The 14,796-nt window shown below is 38.5% G+C and overlaps 1 protein-coding gene across 2 annotated transcripts in view; it reads right to left on the reverse strand.

The window, feature by feature from the left end:
- LOC135240736 (inactive dipeptidyl peptidase 10-like) overlaps positions 1–14,796 on the reverse strand; it is a 109,585-nt gene that overhangs the window by 1,560 nt on the left and 93,229 nt on the right. For both annotated transcript variants that reach the window (XM_064310634.1, XM_064310635.1), the window contains 15 exons: positions 12,798–12,895; positions 12,308–12,431; positions 11,278–11,316; positions 10,651–10,758; positions 9,673–9,764; positions 9,346–9,393; positions 7,951–8,072; positions 7,359–7,406; positions 6,287–6,385; positions 4,522–4,591; positions 3,785–3,979; positions 2,205–2,259; positions 1,910–2,009; positions 1,067–1,125; positions 352–424 (listed from right to left, as the gene is read on the reverse strand). In XM_064310634.1, coding sequence (XP_064166704.1) covers positions 352–424; positions 1,067–1,125; positions 1,910–2,009; positions 2,205–2,259; positions 3,785–3,979; positions 4,522–4,591; positions 6,287–6,385; positions 7,359–7,406; positions 7,951–8,072; positions 9,346–9,393; positions 9,673–9,764; positions 10,651–10,758; positions 11,278–11,316; positions 12,308–12,431; positions 12,798–12,895 — 1,330 coding nt within the window. The remainder of the gene's footprint in view (positions 1–351; positions 425–1,066; positions 1,126–1,909; positions 2,010–2,204; positions 2,260–3,784; positions 3,980–4,521; positions 4,592–6,286; positions 6,386–7,358; positions 7,407–7,950; positions 8,073–9,345; positions 9,394–9,672; positions 9,765–10,650; positions 10,759–11,277; positions 11,317–12,307; positions 12,432–12,797; positions 12,896–14,796) is intronic.

Here is a 14,796-nt window from a genome sequence, read left to right on the forward strand (position 1 = left end):
TACAAAACCACATCCAGCAGCAAATAAAACATGTTCAATAGGCAAAACACAGGTTTCAACAGCTCATTCATTTTCATGCTACAGTGTTCTCCATTAATTTTTTTCTGCTCCCTAAATACTTTACTACTTTCATGAAGATCTTTTATGGACCCCGACATGCGCAAGATATTGAGGAGGAGGTGTTGGTGTTTAACAGGGTGTACAATATAAAATACAGTTAGATATAAAGGATCAGCAATTACCATAATCCTGAGTGAACGGACAATAATGACCACAAGCATATGGTGACCTTCTGTAAAACATGAATTAACATGCAGCGTATTACTTATTAAAGTAAATTAACATGCTCACCATCAGCAGTTCCATGGATGATGAGAAATTTGTGATAGCTTGACCCAGTGATATTGTGTAGAAGACTGGAGATCTGTGAAAAAGAAGCTTAAGATTAAATCTGGCAGTGTGTTCATTGGAGCGACTGTGCGAGGTAGCGACTGAGACTACCCAGAATTGTTGGAAGCAATGGCTGATTCCATCTCAGAGTGCTCAATACAAGAGATCCTTGAGAAGAGGCATGCGTGAAATGGCAGTGTTCATTAAGGCCTCAACACATTCAACAAGCCTAATAAGGGCAATTGGCAACATCTGAGCCAGTCACCAGGTGTGCATGCCTGCATGTCAGGCCAGAGCTCCACAGGGTCGTGCAGACCGCTCAGATCACGGGAGAGAACAGAGAACAGCTGGCTTCAGCCAAAGAGAATGACCGCTCCTGTTTACCGATCTCTGGCCATTACAGACACAAGCAGACAGACAGACAGACTGACTGACAAACAGATACAACAGTCTGTTTCCTTTATTTTGGAAGTTTTGTAGATAGACAGACATATTTAATGCTTTCAGGGGAAGTACTTTGGGGTCATTTATCTGAATATCTCAGGTAAATACATTGCTGTACAAATGTGAAACAGACGCTATGTAAATTGCTCTGAATATGAGGTGCTTAACAGGCATTTAAATTCCCAAGCATTTCCACACGGATAAATTAAAGCACTGTAAAATCAGTCCTTACTTGGTATTTGCGATCTTCTTTCAGGGGGAACCCAAAATATCGCTCTGTGAAGGCTGAGCCTTTTGAAGATAAATATATAAACAGGTAGGACACAAATCAACATGCATCCAGAAGCTTAATTTTGCCAACTGAAATGATGAAAAAGACTTAACCCTCTCACTGTGTACAGATAACTGTGAAATCTTCACTGATGGCAGCTAAACATAATTTGGGAGGCTGAAAGGCAACTAGTATTCTCAGTCAATCCTAACCTGATATGGCTATAGAAACACCAAGAGCAAATACATGACAAAAGTGCATATGATATGTAGTATTTGTAATATGTACACCACAAATTAATAACACACAATTAGACACAGTGGTTAAGCAAAGAAACAGTTCCTAGGCTTTGCATTTTCGGATACATGGATATTTAAATATTTTACTGTAGTACATTCCTAACTGGTAAGGTTGGAATTATTCAGTCTCTTATGTAAAGGACAGGTTCTGTATTATACCTGCTTGTGAGTCCAGTGAAATGAAAACCCTTCCTGGATTTAACATCCTGACACCTCACTTTCAGAAGATTTAAAATAAAATAAAAATCGACCGGTGAACATCACCTATTATTTTTATGTTTTATTATTTTTTTTACACGAAAATGCATTACAGAATTGAACAAGAGCACTTCATTGACTTTGAAGAACACTTGCTTACACAGTCTGAACAGATTATTCATTAGTCTGACCCCTCAAAATGAGAAAAAATGTTAATTTTCAGTCTTTTTCCAGTGCAGCCTGGACATGCATAGTAAAAGAGGCTGTGGCCCAATCAAGTTGAAATGACACGCATGGCATGGCTCACCATAGAGTCTCCAGTCTGTTACCGGCGCCACGGCAACCCCGCACCTGAACAAGGTGGCCGGTGAGAGGAGGAGCAGAGAGGTCAGAAAGCCTCCGTACGCCTGACAGGAAACAGACATCACTGTGAGACCAGAACATTCCAACTGTTACCTGGCATTACTCCATCTCATGTGGTGTCACTGCAAGACATCAACATGGCATTCTAAACTACGGACTAGAATGAATTCAACATTTTTCATCAACTTTGACTGAGAATTAGTTAGGTTTTGTAAGTAAAACACCCTTCCTTCCCTTACCTTTCCATAAACAGCAACTCTATTCTCATCTACGTAGGGTAGCCGGCCTAGAGACCTGACAGAAATGATCAGACATGAACCAAGAATTAATTCCATAGATAGAAAATTACCAGCAATACAGCCCTAGAAACTTCTCATGCTACAATAGCGTCTTTATACCGAATAAATCAATAGATCTAGTGCATGGGAACACATTAGCTGCTTGCACTTCAGACATATTTTACACATACAATGAAAGAATGTCACAGGAAAAAGTTACATGTCACATGTTCATTTCAACTGTTGCTAATGCCCGGTTGCTCAGCTGAATATCCTCAGCACGAATGGTAATGTTGCTGTATGTCTCGGCTGGAGACCTACTTCTGCCTTAGAGCATTATGGAATAAAAAATAATGAAGCCCTGTCTGATAGTGTCCCTTTCTCAGCCTTTTGTCAAGTGATTATGTTCTTAATAGAGGCAGCACTAGATTAGCTGGAAAATGTTTTTTTTTTTCCTTGTGGCGATCCAAAGGCTTCTATCCTGGCACACCCCCACCCCTGTATCGGCTTACTGTCTCTGTTATTGACTCCAGCAGCAAGGCCCAGGGAGCAATGAGTAATATCTGGAGAATTCTTTTAGAAATGATACCAAGGGTGGGGGGCATTATTAATAGAAATTTTGGAATTTAGTTTCATCATGTTTCCAAGTGCCTGTAAGGCGATATCCAGTGGGAACAAGGCCTGCTACAGGTAGGATTAGGTGCTTTCTGTCTCTCTCTCCCTCTGGTTCTCTCCCATCTTTTATGTCTTACTCTCTCCATCTCTCATCTTCCAGGGTGGGGCTTAGTTACATGTGCATCTTTGTGATTTTTTTTATTTTTACACCCAAATTATCTCACTGAATAAGCACATAATAAGTATAAGTGTACAAATTAAAAATATGTCCAGTACGATGTGTGAGTCCCTGAATTACTGCACTTCCGTTGTGATGTAAAACAGTGTGATGCAATTATGTGTGAGATATTCTAAGCTTGGAATCATGGCGTGCATCTCATCTGAAAGTAGCTGACCCAGGAAAAGATGGTAAAGCTTGAAATGGGACTTACACTGTAATCTAAGAATGCAACATGTACTGAGAAAATTCTCTTTTCAATATATTATTGGCTGAGAAAATTCCCTCATTCTTTCTAAAATCATATTTGTACAAATTATCAATCTCACTGATGTAAATGCAAGTGCAAAATGTAAGCAGTACACCACAGTGATCCCTTCCGGTGATAACTTGGGAGATTGTTCGAGACACAGGCTTAATTTTTATGCAGTTTACATTGACAGTTAAGGTTGCTCTTCATTTAACGAGCCACAATCTTAACTGAGTGCCATCTCCTCACCTCTGTTGGCTAAAATCAATGGTGTAACTTACAATGCCAAACAGAGTGTTCAGAATGAAAGAGTTCAATCACTTTCCCACCCTCTGAAACTGATAGTTTAATGGTAACCGATAGTAAAAACTTGCTGAAGCATCCTTGGAGGACTTTAGAGAGAAGGCATCCTTGTGGAGCCTGCTCCAGAATAAAGAGGAGGATTTCTCAGGCACGCACTCGACAGCTGCGATCTGGTCCTGCACGTCCACGGTCCCCAGCCGCTGGTGGATCGCCTGCAGAACCCTCTGGCCCTGAAACCCGCTCCCCCTGCCGTCCAGCCGGGCCACGATCACACTATCCGAACTGACCAGAACAGAGTCCCAGTCCAGCCGAAAGCGGTCGTTCACCGACTGGCCTCCGGGGGCGCCATCACTGCAAACACAAAGGAATAACATGGTCTTTATGTGTAGGTGATGTCCCCTTCTTTAAGTATTGTTTTAAGTATTAAGTATACAGGCAATACACATGAATTATGGTTAGAAGACTACTTGTAACTTTTCCAATTTACAGCATGGCTAATGTTCCATATGCTATTCTACGCTTATTTAGGGCTATGGTTCTGTTTTGAGTTTTTCACATAAATATAATTATATAAATCAAATCTCATTGCATACTGGAAACTACATTAAAAGTGTTTTTTTTTCATATTAATTGTTCACTTTCACTGGAAATAAGGATTTTCTGATAATCAGAGGAAATTATACTGTATTTCTAAATTTATATTTATATATTATACATATTTATGATGCATATTTTGTAGACATATATTATACATAGTTAAATTATTATTATTTATCATACATATGTTTTTTTTTTTTAATATGTATTAACTTTGAATCAAGTGTTCATCAAAATTGTTGGAAATTGTTTAGAAAATTTTGGAGCATGGACATTTTAGGTACAGAGATACCTACACAATGAGAAGGAGAGGGTACTGATTTGCTTCATCAAAATGCACTGGAAAATATATTTCCATGGGGAATACTAAAATTAGAATAAAAAAGAATAACAGAGTTGATAAACTTACACCACACATACACAAGAGATATCTGAACAGTGGGCTTGATGATTATTCAAAGATGACATTATTTAGAACAAAAGAATACAAGAGTATGCATGTACTGCAAATGATTACATATCTGTACACTTTTTATGAAATTATAATATGCAAAAACACCAGATTTCCATCAGAGCTATATTGAAGAACCATTGGGGAGGAGCTGACAATAAAATATTATGCAGTTAGTGAGTTATTATAATAGTCTGATTGATACCATGTTATTCTGAATCCACATTCTTGTTACACTAGTCACTCAAAGTTGCACATATCACTCAGGAAGTGACATAAATAAACCCTTGTGATGTTAAGCTTGCATGAATGTACAAATTAAAAAACAGATTCAGCAGAAAGACGTGGCAGATACTTATTATTGAAACAATGCTGTTTTAAGAACGGGAATACCGACATGCTAAACAAAACTTGCGGAAATTTATATAAAAATAAACAGGAAAGAATTAGAAATATTAAATAACCCTAATGCTACTCTAACCTGGATCAACGTTATACAGTGAACGATACTGTACTGAGACTCACCATGGTGTCCCTAAGAGTACAGGCCATCCTTACAGTCATGAGTTTGAGCTGTGGCTACCGTAGCTACCATTGGCAATTCATTGTCTAAGTATCTGTAATTAATCAAATGTGAGTCTGTGCATTTCTATTACCTGCCAAGCATTCCTTTACACTCTGATAAGTCAAGACCATGACAGGACTGTTCCATGATTATGGGTTTCTTTACATGTGCATCATAATGTATATACCTCTTACACAGAAGCAAGGACAGATTTGTTGTGTTTTTATCATTATTAAGAGTTAAGCACATAAAATCCCATTACTGAGGCATTAGGAGAAAAGGTTATGACTGTGACACCCAGTCTTGTCAGGTTAAATTAGATTTTTTGCTGATATGAAGCCTGACTGCTGTCTTTGCTCATTATTGTCCATTTAAATCCCTGCCTGGTCTCTCTTTGCATCTTCAGACACATTTCCACATATCCATTAGCCCCTGCTGAAGCCACCACTATCACGCCTGTGGTGGTCTCATCAGTCACGCAAAAGCATCCTTAAAGGGTTTTAAAAAGCTATGAAATTGAAAAAACTAGAAAGGGGGCATGTAACATTAAAAAAATGCTACAATTAACAGTAAACAGCAGCTAGTATCTGCAAGTACTTCAGCCATTATTCAAGTAAACAATATTGTGCTTGCATTCAGTAATATAAGTACACAGCAGTAGTAGTATATGGCAACAGCCTACATTTCATACATTTTTGACTTGGTACAAATATACTGTAAAATATACTACCATACAATTTTCAGAATTTTGGCATTGACATGGTACCAAAGTATCAGTTCTCGTGACATCCCTATTCACAACTATATGGTCGGATCTCAGAATTTAACTGAAATAAAAATAGAATTAGTGTGTGTCATCAGCACCACCACCACCACCACCACCACCATCATCATCATCTACATCCCCATCAATATCATAATTATCACCTTCATAATCATCACCAATATCATTATCATGCTCTTGATCATAATTATGACCAGCATTACCCCATCCAAAACATGCTGGTGCTGTTGTCATGGCTGGGTATAGCAGAATGGTGCCTACCATAGTTATTCACATGGAGAGTTCGTTTCTCTTTCCGTGGGGTTTGTCTGTACTTCAAGGCCTCTCTGAGCTCTCTGTTTTCTTCCAAAGTCAGGTTACCTATTAGATAACAAGGTAGTGCATTTACACATCATAAAAAAGCAAAAAAATTCAAAGGGGTTTATAATGAATTCACTTGTTGAAAAAGGCATTCCAGTCGCGTTCCCCAAAAGCATCAGTTATTCATATATTCACACATCTCCCAGAAAAGTATACAGCAATGCTGAAACAGTCATACTAACACACAAGAAAGCAATCTTTCCCACTTTCCTTATTTTCGATCTGCAAAATGGATTTTGCCAAAATGAATTTTGATTGTTGCCATTTGCCAACACAAGTCAGCAGTTATTTATTTGTCCACACATCTATTTCAAGAGCAATGAATACAGTGATTTCCCCTTTTAATTGTAAATAAGTAATGGTCAATATGAAATGACTATTCAACACAAAACATTTATGGGAATGAAGCTTGTTATATTTTTGTCATCCTTAATTAACAGTAAATGTCACACACGTTCCTAAAGTCACAGCAGTTTCATGTATGCAAACAAAATCCTACTTTAGGATAGATACACATCCCCAACACTGAAACTGTTTGTACACCTGACTAAATAAGTACAGAATACTGAGGCAGTTGACTTGATTTCATGCGTCTAGTCTGTGCTGTACTGAGGCTAGATTGATTAAACATTTATCAATGAATTTCACAGCTATGCTACTGTAGATTCCTTTGAAGGTAAGAAGGAAATTATGCCCCCATTTGATTAGATGCAGAACCACCAATTATGGCGCTCCAGAAGGTATTTACATGTCACAGGGATGGCTCTGTCAGGATGATGTAATAAATAAGACACAGCACACTCAAATGTATTCATTCAATTAGGGGGAAAGACCATATTGCTACCTTGGTGCTTTTGATTGCCACTTTAGGGGTTACTCAGGCTTATTATTATGCTTTCACTCATCTATTTGTAATGGAAGGATTGACTATTTAATGCTTGACTATTTAATGAGTTGCTTGCGTTGTACTTACTGCTTAGATCACTCAGAATGTGGACTGTTGTTTTTGGAATACCGGGACCTGTAGTTAAGAGATCACTAATCTCAGTAAGATTGAAAATTCAATTCAATTTCTCTCTCTCTCTCTCTCTCTCTCTCTCTCTCTCTCTCTCTCTCTCTCTCTCTCTCTCTCTCTCTCTCTCTCTCTCTCTCTCTCTCTCTCTCTCTCTCTCTCTCTCTCTCTCTCTCTCTCTCTCTCTCTCTCACACACACACACACACACACACACACACACATTGAGTTGAATTGACTTTAATAAGACACTACACCAAGATAGATTTCATATCCCCAGAAATTGCGTTTGGTTCCAACTATTTACTGTTAAATCAACTCCCAAGGATTGCATTTTATTCTGAGCACATTTTATTCCTTAGGGACTTGTAACACATTTTTTTTTTTTACTGTGAATTACACGTGCAGCACTAAAAAATTTACAGTCAACCCACAGTCTGACAGCAGAACACATCTGGTTTTCCCATTTTAAAATGACGGTGTGGCACAGCTTCTATAGGTGCAAACGAGTAGCTATGATCGAGCTATTGTGGAGTTTCACAGATACACATTACCTTTGCAGTTGAGCAGAACATGCTGGGTGCTGGGACTGAAGTCTGCGCTGTAGAAAGTACACTGGTGTTGGTTCACATTGCAGGTGAGGCACTCTCGGTGAAATGGGTCAACGGTTGACACCCTTTGAATGACATGGATAGTGAGAGTCAGGTTTAAAATCAATATTTAAAAGGTTAGCCTTAGGGGTGACCAAACAGTACTGAAGCCCATCCATTTTTAAATGCGGTGGATGTGAAAAACTGAACGATAATGGTGAATTTTTCTTTCTTCTTGTTAAAATATTACCCATCCATTTAAAATGTGGTGAAAAAACAAACCTTGACCACATCATTCCACATGCATCATCATTCTGCATAAATTTGGGCAGAGAAAAAAAAATATGGCTTTTCAATGACCCACCAATTAGTAATGAGAAATGCAGTAAGAATGCTCATTAAAAAGAGTATGTTACTCTTTGTGTCTAGATGGGTGGCAAGTATGCCATCTGCCAAGTTACAAACATGTCAGCAAAATACACGTCTACATTGAATAGGCAAAAAAAATTTTATGACGAATATTATCCAAAATGTTATAGATGGCATATATCTCTTGCTTCTTTATTTCGATTTCTGTTTAAGCTAAATTTCCATCCAATTTAAGTAACATTCTCCTTTTAATGTTTTCTTATTTTCGGTGTTTAGATTTTGTGTGCTTGAGCATTATTTGCCAACGTTATGCTGTCAAAAGCTGCAAACAAGCTGGTACAAAAATACCAGGACACAATGACACAAATCAATACAGGAAAATCAATAAGAGCTTGTCATAAATATAAAAGGTTATTCTTAGGGAAAGAAAACCTTCAGCTTGTCTTGTTCAGCCTGTGGCCCATTGATTGGCGAGCCGATCTCTCCCGATGCTATTCGGCTAAGCACTTGAACAAAAGGGTCAGTCGCTTAACGCCAGCATGTGAGAATAATAATTGCTTTCGCAGTAATTGAAGCTACTGTTCACCAGCTGGCTTGAATGGTTCAATGACCTTTGAGCAACCCACCATACAACAGGCCACTAACCCTTTGTTTGGCCATTATGAACAGAGCTACCTACTATGGCTTTTAACAACCCAGTGGGTTCAGCTCTGAAATAAAGAGAAACACAGGTAAGGGCCATGAATAGATGTGTCAAGTATATAGGTTCCTTTCAGTATTATAGGTGCCATTGACTTGGTGTGTGCTTGGATAATCTCAGAAGAGTTCCCTCTAGCACCTCTGGGCTCCAATTTACAATACTCACTGTTGTGAACAACCTGAATTTTAAATTCAAACTTGAATTTGAAGGTACTACTCTAATAATGGGGTGGACTAATAATCAGTGCAAAGTATCCAAAGAATGCTTTGAGCATTCTTTGCTGGACATACCTGTAGAGCTGTCTTTGAGTCAATCCCTCTTCAGTGCTGAGAAAATATCTGGGGACAGAAAAATGCCTCTTCAATGCATATACAGTGACCATGTGCAAGATTATCCACTTTATTTTACTATTCAAATTATTTGTGCTCACTGGTTTCTGATAAATCTGTGAGTATTTCATATACTTGCTGCATTTAACAGGTGTATACAATGAATACCGAAGGTCACATGTCACTTGACTTTCAGTACTCAACTTCAACTAGCTAAATAGATATAAAAAAGTGTTTAGTATAAATCACTAGTTTAAATAAAGGTCTGTGAAAGATGACTAAACTTACACAGAGTTGGTTCCCTCATCATATGCCGAGATCTGGGTCACCTCCCAGTTCCCTGAGGTCAAATGACGGATGTTGACCTCCTCTCGCTCAGCCTGTAGACATCAGCACATTGTGGCAAACTGTCATTTGTGGATTTTGGCCCACATTCATTTCTGATCTGGACATTAGCACATTGTGGCAAACCGTCATTTGTGGATTTTGGCCCAAATTAACCTCTGATCCGGACATCAGCACCTTGTGGCAAACTGTCATTTGTGGATTTTGGCCCAAATTAACTTTTGATCTGGATAGGAACACCATTGACGGTGGCCAATCTGACTACAGAAATGCAGAGGTCAGTTAAGGCAAGACAGAAAGACGCAGAACAACACAGCAAGACATGTGAACATTGGAAAGAGTCCTCTGTCTGACCTCAACAATGTAATATTGCATCTGGCAGTAGCACTGCGAGATATTACAGTCCATCGACCATATCATCGTCAATAACAGCCCCTGACATGCCATAAAAGGAAATGTGAACGGGTCACAGAAAAATATCAGGAAATAAATCCAGAAAACAATGAGAGAAAGAAATATTAAACAGACATTAAAAAGGAAAAAGAATAAAATGAATGTGCATCGTCAAAACAAAAACAGGTTAAATCGGGTTGTACTTCAGGGAGGTGCTGCCAGTGATTGATAGATTTTTAGTCAACTTACACCCAAACAAGTCTGGTTTATGTAAGAGCCACAAGGTCAAATTAATTCGAAATTGTGTTTGTGAAACCGCAGGGCAATGTTGTCGATCTTGTAAATTCAGACCCGATATCTAAGCTATGCCCTTTGACTGTGACTTTGTGAGCCACCTCCGTGAAACAGCACTCTGGGGAATTTGAGGTAAAAAGCCAGACTGGGAGAAATAAAATGAGGTGAGAAGAGGATTGGCTTGAGATGGAGAAAAAAGAGGAGAGAACAGGCCAAAGCGTCTCTGGTGGCAACCTGATCGGACAGCATGGCCAGGTGGTGGAAGGATCCCTGTCCCCCATGCTTAATCGGTAGTGCTAGGAAGAATCTGCCCCCGTCCTTGGAAAACACTGGCTCTTCCTCCTGGAAGTCAAATAAAAGAAGCCAGAATGATTTATACCATAATGGAGAAGAACATCTGTTGGGTCACAGGCCATTTCAGGGGTCTGATTTTAACATACCATGAGTGGTTCACAGTTGTACTGCAAGCAATTACATGAGGGGTATTTTGTTTATTTATATTGAATTGAATGCTCTTTTCGGCAGAATGTATTTTAAAATTTCTATATACAATTCTTAAAGACATGTTATTGCATGATGTGCATACTCCATTTCCTCTAGTGACTCATTACATTACATTACATTACATTTATTTGGCAGATGCTTTTATCCAAAGCGACGTACAAAAAGTGCATTTCATGGTCATAGACAACTGCTAAACACAGGTTCAGTAAGGTACAATGCACAGTCGAGTGCTATGGCATAACATGCATTTCTTCATATCTTCCACCTCCAAATTCACCAATTCAGAAGACACAAGTGAAAGAAATTAATTAATATTTAAATGCAAGCACCCAAAGTAAGATATTACATAATCTTTACCTGTCTGTCAAGCCATGTATCTGATGTCATCACATGTTTCTGAGAAAGGAAGCACATATCAGGAAGTGATAAGAAGATCGACTTCAACCGGTCACAGTAAAGCGCTTGATAATACCACAGGGTGGGCACATCTTCTCTCTCAGCTGTCAGAACAGTTTACTTTATACAGCAATTAAACTGCCCCTAATTCGGAATCAATGATGATTTGGCACTTCATTATTTGTGAAGTCAATGAGGTCACTGGGTGAGAATGAGGACCATTACAGCTCATGATCGTCATCAAAATGTGTAGCATCTGCATACCACAATAGCATCTGCATTCTTTAGGAAATTTAATGACTGTGCATTCCACTGTGGGTGGGACTGCAAAACAGCTTGATGGATGAATATATTGCCTATGACCCTTAGTCACCTCATTTTCAATTTGAAAAATAATGGTGTAATTGTCAAGCAGAATATTGTATGTAGGATTCACTGTATTGCCTTGAACTGGTTCTTATTCAGTCATGATTTATTATTTTAAATCACCATTGAAAGATATGAGTGCTTTTGATGGAATTTGACCATATGTTGGAGATCCTATTACAAAAACATTATTTTTTTTTCATGTTACTAAATATATCAGAAACCATGCATAGGCATATTTTGAATTGACATACGTGGCTTTTGTCATTGAAATGATTTGTAACATATGAAATCGAGAACCAATAGGCATTTAAATAAAACAAATAAATAAAATGAATGGACCATGGGGTTGCTGCTGGTGAATTGCTACTCTCAGACCTACCAGGCGGCGTGTAATTGGCTGAAGCAACTGTGCAGCTAGGCTGGTTGACAACAAAGTAAAAAGGAGAGGCGGCACACTATTCTAACTCTCATATTTTTTACAACTACATTACAAATATAATTTAGGGAATAAAACATGAGAAATGAGAGTGAAACTTCTTTCTGTCCCGGTTCCCTGCATTCTAGAGCATCAGTAGCATGGTAGAGCACCAAAAGCATACAGCAGAGTTGCCAGTTAGGCTACCTTGACACAGTCCCCACTGGTGGCATCACACAATGTTAGAATGGAGATGTTCTGAGCCCGGTTCAACCACCGTACTGCAAGCGTCTGGCTAGTGGCCCACTTCACCATGGCGATGTAATACTCACTAGACAGGAAGACAGCAGGACCCTGAGAATGCATTCATTCATTTATTTATTTATTTCCATGCTCATAGTAATGACCTGATCAGCGAGCAAGACTAAATTAAGATTCAGTTTTTCTTCCAGTAGATTTCAAGAAGGAGAATAATTATCCTTGTCTTCATCATTATCACCATAATCCTCCTCATTGACATTGACATTAACTTTCTGTTACAATGATTGCAGTTATTTTAAATGTCTTACATTTCACACATATTTGACTTCAGCAACAGGGAAGTTTTTATTTTACTGTTAAGTGCATTTAACAAGTCAACTTAATATAGCAGATGGGAAGCATTTATTCACCCTGGAATTTAATAACTTAAACATACCTTTTCTCAAAGCTGCTTGGAGGTAGCAGTTCCGTTGTTTGCGATGCTCCATCTAAATTAACCACGTAGAGCTTGACTGCAGGGTTACGCTGTCCCGCCTGTAATGCATGGAATACACTTAACATAAATCAGACCTGTGACCTTTAATTAATCCCATTGATATCATTTTACTGAACATATCAAACACTGACAAGCAACAGGACAATGACAGTCAGATCAGAGCAACACAGGGCAAACACAATAATCGGAGCAAAAGTATTCACAGAAAAGGCATTAACAGTAAGGATGTTTTTTTCTTAACATAAGAAACAAAGGCACGTTGGGTGGGCGTGAATCAACAAAAAAAATGTATTGCACCACTTGATGCTGAAGAGACAGAGAAGTTGTGTGAGAACACTGAGCAGAGCTTTTATCATTTTCTGGTGAAATAGAACCCGTACATCTGAATAGGTATCTTAAGGAGAAGGTTTTGTAGTTGCACACACTAAGCGCTGGCATCCACGTCTGCTGTTATTCTTAAACCTCTCTTAATGCTTTCCAGTGCGAGGCGTAGTATTGTATTACTCGCTCAAAGCTGTGTTTAGAGCACTCCACATTGTACTGAGACATTACAAAAATGCCCTTCTGTGTTCAGGCTCAATGCAAAAGCAATGCATTACAACCTTCAGCTTTAAGTTCAGAAAGCCCCAGTACTGTCCAAAATTACACGCTCAGTCACAACAATCAAATGAGTGACATTATTTGTACATTTTGAAAACCAACAGAAAAAAGAATAATAAAAAAAAAAAACGGCTCAAGGGTATAATGGAAAGTGTTCTTAGACCCCAAACCCAGACTGCCATTGATTAAACCTGATGGGGTTGAATCCCATTCATTCACGACTCATTGTAACTGGTCCATTTGGCAGAGGTTGGAAACCATTAAATAAAAATAAATAAAAAACTAATATAGATCAAGCTTTGGACTGTGGACAAAACAGCTTCTGTGGCCATTTCCACCCAGCATTTATTTACTCTGTGTAATGCTGCAGTTTCTGATGGCTTTCTGCTTTGCATGGCTATAATGCATTCTACTTTACAGTTTATTGTCTACTGAAAAGTAGAGAGGACTCAGTGAGCGTCAATCTAGCATACTTTCATTCCAACTGCAATAGACTGAATGATAAATGTAAACATTACTTTCAATTGCTTTATTGTGATTATATTTTCAATTTTGGCTTGATGCTGTTCATTCAATATGCTGTGTAAGTACTGAAATAGCATTTGCTTAAACCTTTTACTCAATATCCACCCCCCTCCCCACACACACAGTGAAAGATAAAAAGGTAGATATACTGAAGAGGGAGACAATGAAGTGATTGAGCTCTTCTGCTCTCAGTACCCCCGTGAAACATTTCCACAACTCCCCATAAAGTTTGACAGTGTTGTCTTATTTTCCGAACTGAGTTATACCTTTGATGAGGCTTTAATAAAAGGCCTATTATTTTGACCTGTGCTTTATTTCAGTCCCTTAGGGCAGGGCCAAACAGTGTTTGGACCATAGCCTTTGAAACTATTAACTCGCAAAGCTCCTCTTTTAATCCATAGAAGACTGAGAAAGGGACCCTGAGCAGGAGACATGGCTCCCACTCCCTATTCCAATCTCTACAGCCTTCATGTCATTCCTCTGTTAATTATTAAGTTTTATTTGACAAATCTTGCATTGTCAAGGATAACACAATAATGTTTAAAACTTATTTCCACCGTGGTCCTTTATGGTAAGCAGTAGCAGTGGAGACAAGATGACTTCACAATGGTACAAATACTGTCAAACGTTGGATGGCTACAGAACAAACTCGTTACACAACCCTATTGACACAATCAAATTTACAGTCTAAAAACAACTACACAATCATATGAAACAATAACATCCATTTTATGTTTTTGAAACCAATTATACTTGAACTTTTTCTAGCAATCAGGCTTTCAATTTTCTCTTAAAGCTCCCTGCCTGGGCAGTG

This window comes from Anguilla rostrata, chromosome 15 (assembly GCF_018555375.3).
Source record: "Anguilla rostrata isolate EN2019 chromosome 15, ASM1855537v3, whole genome shotgun sequence".
In the NCBI taxonomy this organism is placed as follows: Eukaryota; Metazoa; Chordata; class Actinopteri; order Anguilliformes; family Anguillidae; genus Anguilla; species Anguilla rostrata.